The 16,280-nt window shown below is 43.4% G+C and overlaps 1 protein-coding gene across 4 annotated transcripts in view; it reads left to right on the forward strand.

Moving 5' to 3' along the window:
* Positions 1-16,280, forward strand: part of BCAS1 (breast carcinoma amplified sequence 1) — a 93,649-nt gene that overhangs the window by 25,027 nt on the left and 52,342 nt on the right. For all 4 annotated transcript variants that reach the window (XM_029611927.1, XM_029611930.1, XM_029611929.1 and 1 more), the window contains exon 4: positions 2,248-2,822. In XM_029611927.1, coding sequence (XP_029467787.1) covers positions 2,248-2,822 — 575 coding nt within the window. The remainder of the gene's footprint in view (positions 1-2,247; positions 2,823-16,280) is intronic.

Below are 16,280 nucleotides of genomic sequence, written 5' to 3' on the forward strand. Positions count from 1 at the left end.
ACATGTAAGAGTGAACGGACCAATCGGCAATAAGTGAAGGAGTGAATAAATTAATATTAAGTGCATAAGGGGATTAGGTTGCGTCTACAGAACCCGCGTCCAACTGCGGGTTAAACAGTGCGCTCGGCTGAGCGCACGGCATTGCATCAGCCCCCATTGTCTTTGTGCTGGCCACTTTCAGCCTGATTCAAAATATTTTTACCATCAAGTGACAGCTGCCAATATAGACCAGAATGATCAAATTAGTAAATTAAATTAGTGATTCACAAATAGTTTTAAATAAGTAGGTAAATAAAATTGGCCAATTTTGTTTTTTTTCTCATGCATAAAATCCCTTCTACGTAAGCGACATAAGAGAGCTTCAGGGACATAAAGAACTAAGGGATTGGTTTCCATGACTGCAACATGGCGAAGCTTCACTGCCGGAAGGAACCTGCAGCAGGCAAACCTAGGGGCAGCAAGCAGTTTAAACCAAAAGCATTTTATTAAGACCCTGGGGGCCAGCTGTTCCTTCTCCTGCACTTTTAGCATCCCAGCTTATGTGGGATATTCCTGCAGGGATGTCTTTAAAATGTTTAGAAGCTCAACAGCAACCTTGTGGCACTGGCTGGCATGTAAAGCACCCGTTGCAGTAAAAACGCTGGCAAGTTCTGAGCGATATGTTGTGTGTTACATTTTACTGTATCGTCAATCTTTTTAACCCACACTTTAAAAAAAAAAAAAAAAAAAAGTGCGCTGCTCTCTGACCTTGAGAGAGAAATTTTCAGCGAGACCCGGGGTGCTTAGAACGACGGAGATCCTACAATCCCCTCTTTCAGAGTGAAACTCTCTCCTCACCGCAGCTTGCCCTTTAAAAAGCACGGGCCGCATTGCCACTGGGATTTTCTTCCTACCCCACAGATGCAAAATAGGCAGGATAAAGAATGTGCAGGAATTTGCAGATGAGATCCTTTGCATGTATCCGAGCCATTCTGCCACGGGGAAAGTGGATGCGCTGTTGGCAGTGCCATGGAAGCCGCACATAAATTTGTAATCACATTTTAAGAATGGTGGTTTCAGCCAGGGCTTTTCACCCAGGCAAAAACCTGTTCACCCAGGGGAACTGCCTTTCAAACTTGCCCTCTAAATTCCTTTAACCCACCACCCGGAGGGAAGGAATCCAGGAGGAACATAAACATACAGCAGGAATTAGAAAAGCAATTGAATTCCCTTTCGATAGCCGAAGTGCAAGGAATTTGAAACATTTCCAAAGTAAGAGAGAGACAAATAAACGCAGTGAAGAAAAATGCAGTGGCAGGGCAGAACACCTGAAGGAATGAAGCCAAGCAGGTTTAGCTAGAGACGTGCAATTCCTCATCTAAACAGACAGATTTTTTTAGTCATGCATGGATAGGATGTGGCCGGCCCTGTAACCACAAACCCAGGTTTGGCAGTTAAGAGTTTTCAACTCAGTGGGCCAGTGGTTCCCAACTGGGTCCTCAATCTTCATTTTTTTTTAGGATACCCACAAGGAATAAGAATGAGATATATTTGCAGACAATGGAGCTTTGGTCTGACCCAGTATGGCAAATCTTATGTTCTAATGAAGGCAGTGTGTGCAAACATCTCGTGCATATTTCCTTACAGGTATCCAGAAAACCAGACTCGCCAGGAAGATCCTTAGGTTTCCTCCCCTAGTAATAGCTGAGAGAATATATAGTAGTAACATTGCAAAAGTCGTTACCTTGGTACCTCATGCCTATTATGTCAGGCTTATTGACACCATAACCCCCTGTGTGTGTGTTTCTTTTTTTTGTTTTTTTAATGTAACTAAATAAAATGTACTGAAACCTGCACCTGAGGCGTTACATGGAAAGGGCATGCACTCTACCCTCGTTATGGTATCTTGCATCTGATTGGTTTGCTGCATTCCATCCTTCCTCCTGTCAGCTAAGGAATCGCCACTAATTAGACTACTGGTGTCCAGAAAATATTTTGAATTTCAAATGCCTTTTTGTGTGTAGGGGGCTGGGTAAAGGAGGGATTTCCATATGTATAACCAAGGAAATCTCTGTCATTAGGCCCTATAGGAAGCACATCTGCATTGCTTAACAATGGTATTTTTCATCTAACTTTTCACCATATACATTGTCTGTCTTCTTATAATTCTGCTAATTTAGAATTAGTTTATTAGGTATGATAATAGCGCAATCTTTATTTTGCCAATAGCTCATTTTATTTTTCTGCTATTTCCTTTCTCTTTTGCAGTTGACACAAGGGCAAGTATTAAACAGGATAATGTGGCCCCTTCTTTCCAGAAGACAATGGAGATCAGCTCCATTTCGGATGAGAATGGAAAGAACTCTGGGAGCGAAGCCAAGTCGTCCATGCCAGCTGCTAAATCACGATTCAGAATAGCGCTCTCTCGGCCCGTACCAAGCCGTACTGCAGAAGCGGCTGGAGATGCAGCTGCTGGCCCAGCGAAGCCTGATGCAAGCTCGGCAAGGCCGCCGGCGAACAATGCTCCAACTGAGAACCTGAAAGCTTGTGAAACAGCAGCACCGAAGGAGGGCTCGGATAAAAACCCAAACCAGGCCCCTAACTCCGCACCGCTCAATGCAGGTCAGGTAATCGTAGTAGAGTCACCTGCGCCAGAAGACCCCTCGTCGAAACCCAAGGAGATTAGGCTGTTTGGTAAACTGTTCCAACCAGAAAGGGCAAAAGAGAACACAAAAGTGCAGCTCAACCTTTCACAGGAAGTTAATGCCGGTCCGAAGCAGAATGCAAGCATTGCAGTGCAAGACGTTTCGGGACGCCAGCAGAACAGCGTCCCACAAGAACAGGCAAGTATTCAAAAAGAAATACTAGCTTTGTGCCTGACACTTTCTGTAATATTAATAGCAGAGGACAGCTTCATTTACTGTATTACATCAAACGGGCAATCAATATCTGACAAGGCTTGAAGACTTGACTCTTGCACAACAAATGAGACCTTGTGCTGTCAGGTCTCTGTCATGATTTAGTGGAACAGGCCCGTACTCTGAGTTATAACATCAGAAGGCAGGCCCTATCTTACTTCTGGAGAAGTTCACAGCTGTATTTGCATCAAGGGCTTCCCAAACCTGGCCTGGGGATCGCACAGCCAGTCAGGTTCTCCCTAATTAACATGCAGGAGATAAATTTGCATATGCAGTTTCCAGGGTATGCAAATTTATCTCATGCTTGCCCACTCTGGATATCCTGAACACCCGACTGGCTGTGCAGTCCCCAGGACAGATCTGGGAAGCCCTGGGCTAGGCAATCGGACTGTAGCCAAGCTTATATATAGCCGAAAAAAAAAAAGAGCAACCATATCGCAAGTGAGCAAAATTTGCTGAGAGATGGACGAAAAGGCTTTCCTGGTCAGGGGAGGAAATTTAAAAAATACATAGGTTTGCTAGGTTGCGCCTCTTGGCCTGACACACACAATGGCAGGTACAATAAAGACCGGTGCATTTTGCGGGTGCGCATTCTGCTAATTTTAAAACTAAAGCTATCGGGGTAGTTTCTTTTTGAAACTTTGTGTAAAGTATGCGAGCTAAAAGTTTATAACTAAATGGGCTATTTCAGAATTGCCCCCGGGGTGTCTAAATGCATTGAATTATTATCATGTTTTTCCTTTTAGTAAATTCTTAAAAGAATAAATGAAATGACAGTGCTCCCTAGAATCTGCGAAGGAAAGATATCCTTGCACTGCTTCATGCTAAATACATTAGATACCATAAATATGATTGCTAAAGTCAAAGTAACCGAATGTAATCGTTAACCAATGGTAACTAAGTCTATGAAGGGCCTAACTCTTTCAGAATGGGGTAAATTCCTCAGGACTTAAGTAGGATCTATGCGAATAAATTAAAACATGGGTTGATTGGCTGGTTTCATGCCGGCAGATTTTAGTCTCCTGAAAGTGGTGCTCATACTTTTAGCCACATTAAACAGAGATGTTCTGGATGAGTGGACGAGGGCATTTTATGGGGGAGAAGGGGTATGGTTGGAAACTATGTGCACATTTAAATTTAAAATACGTTTGTGCAGAGTCAGCTGCCGCAAGTACTGTCAGTCAACACCGTGAATTTGTAGGTGCCTACTTTGGGGCACATACTCTAAACTAAAACCAATGTTGGACGCAATGTACATGGGGAGCTTGTGTTTGAAAATCAGCCGGGTTTGTGCGGGCTGAAAAATATTGCACAAGCACTCTACTGAAAACTTACGTTTGTGTGTAAGATGTACAGTAACATACTGTATATACACATTTGACTCTTAAATTGTACTTACTTAAGAAAACAAACTCGGCCGCTGACTTTGCCTCCTAGAGCAGGCGGACGCTGCTCTATTTTGAATTTGCCTCTCTTGCCTTTGCCGCTGATCCCTGACGTCAGACGTTGGAGGGAGGAGCCATCGCAGACGCCTTTAACAGCAGCGTCTGAAGCGGTGAGGACTTGCCGCTGACTTTGCCTCCTAGAGCAGGCGGACGCTGCTCTATTTTGAATTTGCCTCTCTTGCTTTTGCCGCTGATCCCTGACGTCGGATGTTGGAGGGAGGAGCCATCGCAGACGCCTTTAACAGCGGCATCTGAAGCGGTGAGGACTTGCTGCTGACTTTGCCTCCTAGAGCAGGCGGACGCCGCTCTATTTTGAATTTGCCTCTCTTGCTTTTGCCGCTGATCCTGACGTCGGAGGGAGGAGCCATCGCAGATGCCTTTAACAACGGCGTCTCCACGGCGCATTGTCGCCGTCGGCACGTCGCCAAAGCCGCGCGCCTAAGGGGCGCGCGGCTTTGCCTGGCTTAGCATGGATTGCCGAGGATTGGCGAGGAGATTATAATTTCATTGTCAGCGGCCAACGGAGTCTGGAAAATTTGGTACGGATTGTGGTATCAAGAAGATCTTTCTTATCTTTACTGAGGTATGCTTTAATTTCATGAATATTGTGGTAAAAATATCTCTTGGTAATGCCACACACCAAGAGAAAAGCTAAAACTAGAGAGATTTCTTCCACTCCTACTGTTCCTGAAAACCAACCACGTATTCAAGATCTTTTTGGGAGAACCTTATCTTTGACACCAGGAAGTGAAGGCTCTGGGGTTATAAGCCAGGAGCAGGGTCTAAGCCCCTTGACTTATGATACATCGTTGAGCCCTGGTGCCCCAAAAACACCTGAGCCTCCATCAGGGAAAAGAGGAAGAGAAAATACCTCTGAGGATTTACAAACGAACTTGATTTTTCCACCATTGTGTGATCAGAGGGGGGCAGGAAATAGTAATTCCCCTCCCACTTTGATTATTCCTGGAACATCGGTTTTAGGAGACCAAGTTGGAAAAACAAGTTCTGAATATTTGCAACCTGAGATAGCTCCTATTGAGGAAGGGATGGAAGGTAGCCAAGGAAACGTGCTAGTTGATACACCTTTAATAACTCCCACTAAGTTTACCTTAGAAGAATTAGGGAGTATGATGATTACCATGCAGAAATCTATTAATAATCTGGCTGTGATGATTCAGGAGGCATTAAATAATAACAAAATATTGCAAACTAAAGCTGAGAAAATGGAAGGCTTATTTAATATTATGGGATCTAGAATGGATGAGAGAGAGAAAGTCCAGATTAATTTAATTAAATCTGAAAAAAGGCACTCAGATAAATTAGAACAATTAGACAATCAAGCTAGGAAAGTTAATCTTAGAGTGTTAAACTTTCCCAAGACCTATTTATTATCACCCAAGGAACTGTTTAAAAGTTACTTGTTAAATGTTTTAAAATATGATCACACAACGTTACCTGTAATATCTAGGATCTATTATATTTCTCAGCCTTATAGCATGGAAGGCACACAAGATAAAGAATTGGGGGATCAAAAAGAAGATTTAAATCTGTCAGTACTAATGGAAACATCCTCTGATATGGAGATAAAAGCTTGTGCCACTTTAATTGTGCAATTTGCATGTTTGTCTGAGAGAGATTCAGTCCTCATACTTTACTTTAAAAATCAGAACTCTAAATTCCATGGCCAGGTAATTAGGATTTTTCCTGACATCTCCCGAGATACGCAGCTAAGAAGGAAGGAATTCTTGGCTATGAGAGATAAGGTTATTCAAAGGGGGGCTAAATTTCACCTACGATTTCCATGTCGTTGTGTAATTGTATTTCAAAATACAAGGTATATGTTTAACCAACCGGATCAACTCCGTGCATACCTTGACACCTAATCTCTGATTCTCTGTAGTATAATTTTGGGGGTAATATTAAATTAAATAAGGTTCAACACAAATGATACTATTTAATTTCATGTATATTCTACTCTTTTTTTCATTTTCCAGTCTCGGTAATTTTGTTTAATTGCATTTCTGAGGTTTATTACAGAATGTATGTAAAAAATATTATTTATTTAGAATTTTTCTATACTGACATTCTTGAACAAAAATATCAAATCATATTGGTTTACAATTAAACAGAACAGTCGCGGCTATGGCGTTACATAGAATATATAAGATAAGACCCTTAAGGGATGCCTACAAGGGATCCTTACATGTTCCTCCAATCAAATTAGTGCACCACTCAAACATCAGAGACCGGTCATTCTCTACCGCAGGCCCTTCCATCTGGAACGCCATGCCTCCGGACCTCAGACTGGAGACCTGTCTACTAACTTTTAAAAAGAAACTAAAGACATGGCTGTTTAGCCAAGCCTTCCCCACTACAAACCCCATTGCCTGATCTAGTATTGTTCCATCACTCACTTATGTAAACAAATAATCCACATTTCATGCATAGTAACTATTAAGAGGTCGGCTCCTTGCCCCCCTCTTTTGTATATAGTATTTATTTATTTATTTCCGTTCACCCTCTCTTTATTTCCTACTCCCAGTTAAGGCATCCTTGTTAAAATGTAACTTTTATGCTCCTTGAATTAATTATCTCTTGTTGATTGGTTAATTGTATTTACTGCTTAGTTCGATGTAAACCGAGTTGATTTGATTTGTATCAAGAAAGTCGGTATATAAAAGCCTTTATTAATAATAATAATAATAATAATAATAATAATATCATATGTTTTCTTTGATTATATCATGGATACAAACTGTGTAATATCTTCTTCAAATTTTGAAAAGTTTAATAAAAAAAAAAAAAAAAAAAAAGAAAACAAACTCACTTACAACCAAAAGACAACTAGAACGATTCAGAGGCAGAGCAAAATAACCTTTGGTTCACGTACCCAGATTCAGGTCTGCTATTCATTTGCCTAGATGTAGGCTCCAATGTCAGAGCCTAATTGTGAAAATCAGTGCCAAGCACCTAACCTTGTTTGCCCACCTTAACTCTGCCCTTGTAGCCGTCCACTTTTTGGGATCCTAAATTTAGGAGATTACTGAAACTAAGGGCATAAATTTATGACTGCTACTCATTTGCCTAGATTTAGGGAGCTATGGGGCTGATGTACTCCCATTTTTCCCCCCATAGACACAAACAGGCCAATTCTGTAAAGAGTGAACGGCCACGTGTTTTCGACGCACATCTATTACCTCTTATACTGTAAGGAGTTTAGTACGTCGAAAACACACGACCAAACCCCCTGGAAACTAATAGCACTCATCACATGCAAATGCATGTCGATGAGCCTATTGGATAGTCACTCGGGATACCAAAAGTAAAATGTGCGGCCAATCTGCACTTTTTACGCTCAGAAATTAATGCCTGCCCAAGGGCAGGCGTTAATTCTGGTCGCTGCATCTCAAAAAAGATATAGTTGCGATGGAGAAGGTACAGAGAAGGGCAACCAAAATGATAAACAGGATGGAAAAGCTCCCCTATGAGGAAAGGCTGAAGAGGTTAGGGCTGTTCAGCTTGGAGAAGAGATGGCTGAGGGGGGATATGATAGAGGTCTTTAAGATCATGAGAAGTTTTGAACAAGAAGATGTGACTCTGTTATTTACACTTTCGAATAATAGAAGGACTAGGGGGCATTCCATGAAGTTAGCAAGTAGCACATTTAAGACTAATCGGAGAAAATTCTTTTTCACTCAACGCACAATAAAGCTCTGGAATTTGTTGCCAGAGGATGTGGTTAGTGCAGTTAGTGTAGCTGGGTTCAAAAAAGGTTTGGATAAGTTCTTGGAGGAGAAGTCCAATCCCTGCTATTAATCAAGTTTAGTTAGGGAATAGCCACTGCTATTAATTGCATCAGTAGCATGGGATCTTCTTAGTGTTTGGGTAATTGCCAGGTTCTTGTGGCCTGGTTTGGCCTCTGTTGGAAACAGGATGCTGGGCTTGATGGACCCTTGGTCTGACCCAGTATGGCAATTTCTTATGTTCTTATGTTCTTAAAAAACTTTTTTTTTTAAATATTCGGCTGGAAGCAAGGTCCTGATTTCTACCCCGTGTGAAAGGCAGGCCAGCCAGGGAGTGTGGGACCAGGATGGGACCTCTGCAGACTCAAAGCTAGCTTCTGTAGGAAGGAGATTAACTAAGGGGTAGATTTTAAAAGCCGCCGGCGCGAGCAAAGCCCCGGGACGCGCGTAAGTCCCAGGGCTTTGCTTGGGGGGGGGGGCGTGTTGGGGGTGGCGTGGCGTTCGGGGCATGTCCGGGGGCGTGGTGGCGAGCCGGGGCGGGGCCAGAGGTGTGACAGTGGTATGGGGGCGGGGCCGAGTGCGACGCCCGCAAGTTAGGGCTGGAGGGTGGGTTAGATAGGGGAAGGGAGGGAAAGGTGGGGGGGGGGGAAAGTTCCCTCCAAGGCCGCTCCAATTTCGGAGCGGCCTTGGAGGGAATGGAGGCAGGATGTGCGGCTCGGCACGTGCAGGCTGCCGATTTTTGCGCAGCCTTGTGCACACCGACCCCGGATTTTAAAAGATGAGCGCAGCTACGCACGTATCTTTTAAAATCCAGCGTACTTTTGTTTGCCCCGGTTGTGCGAACAAAAGTACGCGCACGCGTATGTTTTTAAAATCTGCCCCTAAGTGTGCTAGGCGACTATTTTGATTAGGAACTCGATGCCAGTGTTTGAGTTGAGCTGAGTAAACGTTCAGTGACAGTGACAGAGAATGGGAGGGGAGAGGGGACTAGAGACTGGGGGGTCTGGGTAGGAAGAAGGGGTTGGGAAATATGACTGCTAGGGACTGTGAGGGCTGATTGGGGAGAGGGAGCTGGGAAGCATGTGTACAAGAGTCAGTGTGTGTGTGTGAGTATGTTTGTGAGAGAGAGCCTGTGTGTGAGAGAGGATAAAGTTTGTGTGGTCCCCTTCCCCCAATCCATGACAATCTCAGGGTGACTCAGAATCAAACATTCCCAGGTATGGAAAGCAGGAGATTTTTAAATCCTAATTAGTGCCATTTTTGGATGCTCTTTGATGCATTTACTGTTATGAAATATTATATTGGTGTTTTTGGAAAATGTATAAACATTTTTATGAGGTTTGTTGGATGTTCCATTCTTCTGCTATTTGATATATATATTCTATTTATTAGTTTGTTTTACTATTATGATGTTTTACTTTTCTTGACTTTATTGTTGGTCATTCTATGTTCTATATTTGTGACCGGGGGGGGAGGGATTCTGCTAGTGTGTAGTTTCTGAGTAGGGGTCTACAGCAGTCTAGCTTGCTGTGTTGTCAGTAGGAGGTGGGTTGGTTTTCTAAGGCTTGTTGTAATATTTGCAGTGCAGCTGTTTCTGGGTAGGGTTGATACTGTTTCAGTCCTGGGAGTTAGTGTTGTTTTGATATAGCAGATTTGTTTCTTGGGTTAAATTGTATTCTTGGCAGGCTATTTTAGCTTTTATTGGACTGTGTAAGTATTACCCTAAAATATTCTGAGAGCTATTGAGACAATGTAGGACCCATCTTTAGATGTGAAAGTCTCTGATCTGACATTTGAAGAAGGGACATATGTAGTTTTTAAAGTTTTTGCACAATATTTTTAGATATATGCATTTTTATTTTACAGGTTGTTTTTTTTTTTTTTTTAGCAGCCTGGCATGTTCTGCTTTCCAAATAGGAGGTGTTTTGCTGTTTAGGGCCTGGTGTACTCTTTGTAGTATTGCCTTTTCATAGATAGGGTTGTTACTGTTTTTAATTGCTGGCAGTTAGTGCTGTTTTGGTATGGGATGTTTGTTGTATTATAATTATTTATTCATGGCTTTCTGAGGGCCAAGCCCATACCCAATACATGTAAAAATAGGCCTAATGCCATATGGGTTCCAAATTCTTCTGTGTCTTGAGGGGAGGGTGTGTGACTGCAGGAGATCTGGAGAAGGGGGGTGTGGGAGGCGAGAGGGAATTGAGCGAGCAAGACTGCTGATGACTTGGGGTGGAGGGGACAGCAATGGGATGGGATTGGAGAGTGGACTGAGGCTGAATCCCCTGCTAGAAATGACGCTGTGTCCCAAATGTAAGGGCAGTCAGGCACAGGAACAAGTTATCCTGGTAGACAGTAGAAACTCCATCATTAAAGGTTTTAAAAAGCAAGTTTGATACCCTTCTCTCTGGGCTGATCCAGGTACAGCAGTCCCCACCTGGAGGCAGGGAATGGACCAGATGCTCTCCTCAGGTTCTTTTCATTCACAGATTTCTTATAAATCCAATACCAGAGCTCTGTTACCATTATGTTCCCAGGTCTCCATAACTGAAAGACAAACATTGATTCTGAAAGCCATTTAAAAAAAAGAAAAAAAACCCCACGCCCAATTTCACATGGACCAGCACAAACCTTCAGTGTGCAGTTGATGGCTGTCTAATTCTTCACTATGAAACTGTGTCGTAACCCTCGCGTCTCCTCTCACAAAGAAGGAATTCTTGAATTAATAAAGCATTTACTATTGAAGCCGAGGAAAAGATAAATGATAGGCCTGAAACGTTTCACTGAAGAATGATTCCTATTAAACCCTTTGGCACGACTGCAAGGCATTCCTGCCCCCTGCTTCTCTAATGACTTGACCCACCATGAAGGATAAGCATTTTGCAAAGAGTGCTTAAAATATTTCCCCGAGAAAGCCAGGCCTTCCTCGCTCAGGCATTCAGAGAAAGTAACAGCTGAAAAATGCGCTTAGCTTGTGGCCTCGTCCCCAGTCAGGGCCCTCTTTCATTCACCGTCTGAAACCCATCTTAAGGCCGCTCTTGGGTGCGCATTCATAAAGCGATCGTCCTCGGTTCAAGGTGCAGTGCTCCACCTTAGGTTCATTCCCAGTTCATTGCATCTTTAGGGGCTGATTCAGGAAGCGACATACTTGCATAAAACCCTGCAAGCGATGCTTTGAGAATCAAATGGGGGGGGGGGGGATTGTGTGGGTATAAAAGTGCGCACGAAACATGATTCCAAGGGGTCCTTTTACCCGCACTCGTGGTAGGTGTTCCAGGAGAAAGGGGGACAGAGTTGGAGAGGGGCAAGCAAGATCATAAATGGAAATGCAGAAAGTTGCGCCTGCTTAGAGAAGGGAAGGAATTTTCTGAGCGTACAGTCGGCGCAGCAACCCTCACGTCTTCAAACCTGGCTTGCGCATGGCACAGAAGCCTACGTTAACAATCTGAGCTTTTGAAGTCTGCAGGTAAACAGTGCTCACAAACTTTCGCCCTATGCAAATGACCCTCCCTAATGTTTAACTCAAAACGTTTTAGTGTACCTCGTCCAATGATAAAAGAGACTCCGCCAAAATTAAAATCTTTGGGTTTGCAAAATGTGCATCAGATATTGAAACAACAATCCCAACGATCCTGTGCTCAAACCAATAACCAAACAACAACAGGATAAGAGACAACAATAATGAGAAAGTGCAAACTTATAATAAATTGAATGAATATCTCTTCTATAAAGATGTCAGCAAGCCGGGAAGCCAGTGTAAGACCACCTTTCAGTTGGTTGCCCAGTCTACTCAATCATCCACCCAGGAAAAACAGTGAAGAAAGAATAGAGGAAGATATTTTTTAGGTGTTTTTTCTTGAAATTAAAATGCTCTGTTCAGAGGCGAAAACAAAGTTGTAGTTTTCACATATCTGTCTCCCGTTATGTAACCAAACTGGTGCACAACAATGTTTCAAACAGAATAAGCCCCAACATCAGCTGATGTTTTGGTGAGCCCTAGGTCAGGGGGTAAACAACTTTTCCTAGGAGTCTTCTATCAGTCATGAGAAGCGCTTCTGATAGACCCTTCATGCTACAATACATGCCATTTGAATTGTCAATGGGTTTTATCCACAAAAGTCATTTTAAACGCGTAAATGGGCTTTTGAAAATTGCTATGATAGTACATTACATTTCTGAGTGCAATTCCTTTGAAAATGACCTCTCCTGATAGTAACTATGGGGGGGAATTTTCAAAGGGAGCCACCCGCTAATGTTGGCCGCTAGCTGGTTTGACCTCCTTCTTTTGACAATTCCCCCAAGTTCCCTCCCCCCAATTGAGCAGCTAAATTTAGCTGCTGAAAGTCATAAGGGGGATAAATTTTAGTCTGTCAAAAAAAATGGTTTTCTGGGCGCACTGACTAAGGTTAGGCAGCCAACCCCAGCTAAACAAATAGCAAGTCTAGCTGGATTCGGTGAACTTTCAGACACAGCCTGTGATCTTGAAAATCTACTCTTAAGTGACAGAGTTAGGAATGGATTCTCTCTACTGTGTGTTATGTTTTGGTATGGATGGGAACCCTGGGCCGGAGTGAGAGGTGTCACCACCCACAGGGAGGAGCCCTGTGGGCCTCACTGCCAGTAGGCGTGGTCTCAGTAGCTAGGACACAGCTGTAGTATAGACTTTATTATGGGAGAAAGAGAGAGCATAACCTGTGGAGCGGGGAATGCGATAAAAGTGCAGTTCTGGAGCAGAACCCGTGGAGCGGGTACTGCAATCAAAGTACAGTTCTTAGCTGAGGGGCAACCCAGGAAGGTACCTCAGAAGAGACAATCCGGTAGTGGTCCGCAGCACGGGATACGCCACAGTCTTCCCAATAGAATAGTGATTACCTCTGATGTACGGATCTGGTAGTGGCCCACAGCGAGGGGTATGCTGAGGATGACTGTACGAGGCAGATGGTGTAGAGGAGCTCTGAGGTCCTGGAGCCCAGAAGTACTTGAAGAAGAAAAGTAATCTTCCTGCAGCGCAGAGTAGATGTAGCGAATCCTGCTGTTGAGAATGTGGTAGTGGCCCAAGGCTTGGGGTACACCGCAGCGAGAATTCCAGCAAGGCTTGGCAGAGATGAAGCAAGAAGAACTCACAAGGCTTGGTTCCAGAAGGACAAGGCAGGAAGGCCCTCCGAGGAGCAGATAGCCTAGGAAGCGGAAGAGCCCCCAAGGAGTGGGTACTCAGAGCGTTCCCCACCGACATAGGAACAGGAAGTCCAAGGAGAAGCAGATTCAGCAACAAGGAGAACTCTTTGCTAACTCGTCTGAGTGTAGGGCCAGACAGCTTAAATACAGTGAGGATGTGACATCATATGGAGGGGATGCCCCCAAGGTTCCCGTTATGACGTGTATTAAAGATGGCCCATGCGCGCACATGCGCTAGGTGACTCCAGGAAGAAGATGGCGGTCGGCATTGCCCATGCCGACCCGGGGACGCCAGGGAGGTCAGTGTTTGCTGGCGGAAGCCGCCACTCTTCCGAGAATTGACGAAGTAGCAAGAAAAGAGGTGAGCATGAGAGGTTGCAGCCATCTGCGACCGACAGGCACAACACTGTGATTATTAAAGAAGTCAGGTAGAGAATAGGGGTGTGCACGTGAAAAAGATTCCTTTCATTTCATTCCTTTATTTTTATTTTTGTATTCATTTTTCATTTTGTTTGATGTTTCATTTATTAGAAATGAAATAAACATTTATTTAATAAATGTTTATTCTGCTGATCTACAAGCCTCAGCAGATTAAATCAATACACATACAATAAAAAAACAGTCAATACAAAACATCAATGAGCAAAATACAAAGTGCAAACAGACATGACAATAACGCAAGGCAGTCAACAACTAGAGTTAGCAAAATCATATGACATTGAGTTTGCTAACTAGGGATGTGAATCGTGTGCCCGATCGTTTTAACGATCAGGTTCAGCTGGGGGGAGAAAAAAATCTGATCGGCATGATTTTTTTGGTTAAAAAAATCGTTTTTCTGAATAGTGCGCACTAACGCGAGTTAGTGCGCACTATCAAAAATTGTTACGTAATGGTTTAAAAGTAACATTTGAAGAAATGTTCATTAGCTAGAGGTATGCACTAAGCCGCGCATGCTTGGTGCTGTCCCCCGTGGCCATTTTGCTACCAGATATAGCACGCACTAGCCAGAAAGAGAAAAAAAGTGCCAGCAGGCTGCAGCAGTAGCCATTAGCCAGTAGCCAGTCTAGCCTCAGCCTGCTCTTTAAATTTAACCACTGTAAATATAATAAATTAATAATAAAGTTTTTTGTTTAGTTTTTCTATAGTATGTTAATGTTTTGAAGCTCAGGTTGCAAGTTTCTTTATTAAATGTTTTGTTTCACTAAAGTAGCATATAGAGAAGTACTTAATTTCATTTTATGTAAAGTTTCTTTAGTTTAATAAACAAAGTACTTCATTTTATTTTATTCTACTCTATTGAAAAAAAAGTTTAGTTTAACACAGGAACTGCAAACTTGAGCACAGTGAATGGGGGGGGGGAGGGATGTGAAGGGGGAGACAGCCCCTGCATTCAGCAGCTCTGATTTTCTGAAGAGAACTGTCCTTCAGAGACCAGGGAGTGGGACTGCTTGGCCCTTCACCTCCTCCTTTCCCTTCCCTTTGTCAAGCTACCAACCATTTCCATTTCCCATCCCCCAAATATTAAACCATCACCTCAGTGGGAACCTTGGTAAATTCAATAAATAAGAGGGCAGCCAATAGGAATACATATTCATGCCTAACTGACCTTAACTGACCTGAAAAGTGTCAAATTGTATCATTTTCCGTTAGTGCGCACTAACAATGGGTTGTGCACACTAACTTCCTGTTAGTGTGCACTAACTCGATTAACAATTTTTTTACGATAAATCGGGGGAATTTCTCTTGTTTCGCACTCTTTAACGATTAATGACGATATTAAAAATATCGGATGATAATTTAAATCGTTAAAAAACAATTCACATCCCTATTGCTAACTGACTGTATGTTATAAGCAAGGGAGAACAGATGTGTGTTTAGCGGTTTTCTAAATCGTAGTAGTTCATTCTCCAACCTGATTTCATCAGGTAGTTTGTTCCTTAGGGAGAGGGCAGCTACAGTAAACATTCTGTCGCGTGATAAGGAAAGCCATAGTAACTTGGAAGAAGGAACCTCAGGGAAATTATGTGACACGGTGTGCAATGACAACCCAATTTTGAAAGGGCCACTTGCGTCAAAACGGGGGGTTATGTGCGTGGCTGGACCTTGCGTACGCTACGCGCTTTTTAGAATAGGTCCAGTCACGCGTGTAACCCCTGTTATGCGCAGAAGTGCCAGGCCCTGCAAAAGGGGTGAGTCGGGGGCATGGTCTGGGCAGGGAGGGGCAGGTTGGGACAGTGCCATTAGTCGCTGTCCCGAGGAAGTGCGCTCCGGCTAGCTGCCAGCACGCGAAACTTACTACTGCTCAAAGGAGCGGGTAAGTTAAAAAATAAAACAAAATAGGTTAGTTAGGGTAGTTTTAGGGGTCGGAGAGGAGAGGGGGAGGAAGGGTAGGGTTAGGGATAGGAAAGATCCAGGTCCAATTGTGTCACTGTGTGTATATTTCTAAAATCTCCCCCCCCCCCCGTGCACAGAGTAGCCCACCAGCCCACACATGCGCGTGCAGACGTCCGGCGCACATGTGCGTGCAGGACCAGTATTTTATAGCATGCACGCACCAACGTGCGCATGTTATAAAATAGCCAAGTCCATGTGTGCGCGCCAGGAACTGCACATGCGTATTTTTTTAAATCTACCTTTGAACAAGCAGATTGTTTAGTCTCTTCTGTTCAGAAATATCAATGTGGCATCTGGTTATGGAGAGCTTTGAAGACCAAGCACAGACCCTTAAACTGAACACGACTCGCAACAGGAAATCAATGTAATTTAGCTAATACAGGAGAGAGATGGGCATGCACCGAGATGTCAGTCATAAGGCGGGCTACTGAGGTTTGCACTAATTGCAAAGATTTGAGTGAGAATGAGGGTAAACCTAGTAGCAGAGAATTACAGTAATCTAATGACGACAGAATTAAAGCTTGAACAACAGTCCGAAAATCAACAGGAGAAAAGAATGGCTTCACAACAGAAGCATTCACATTATTAAGTAGGAGGATTTGATTAAAGAGTTAATATACTGGTGGAAC

The sequence above is a fragment of the Rhinatrema bivittatum genome, chromosome 8, assembly GCF_901001135.1.
Source record: "Rhinatrema bivittatum chromosome 8, aRhiBiv1.1, whole genome shotgun sequence".
Classification (NCBI taxonomy): domain Eukaryota; kingdom Metazoa; phylum Chordata; class Amphibia; order Gymnophiona; family Rhinatrematidae; genus Rhinatrema; species Rhinatrema bivittatum.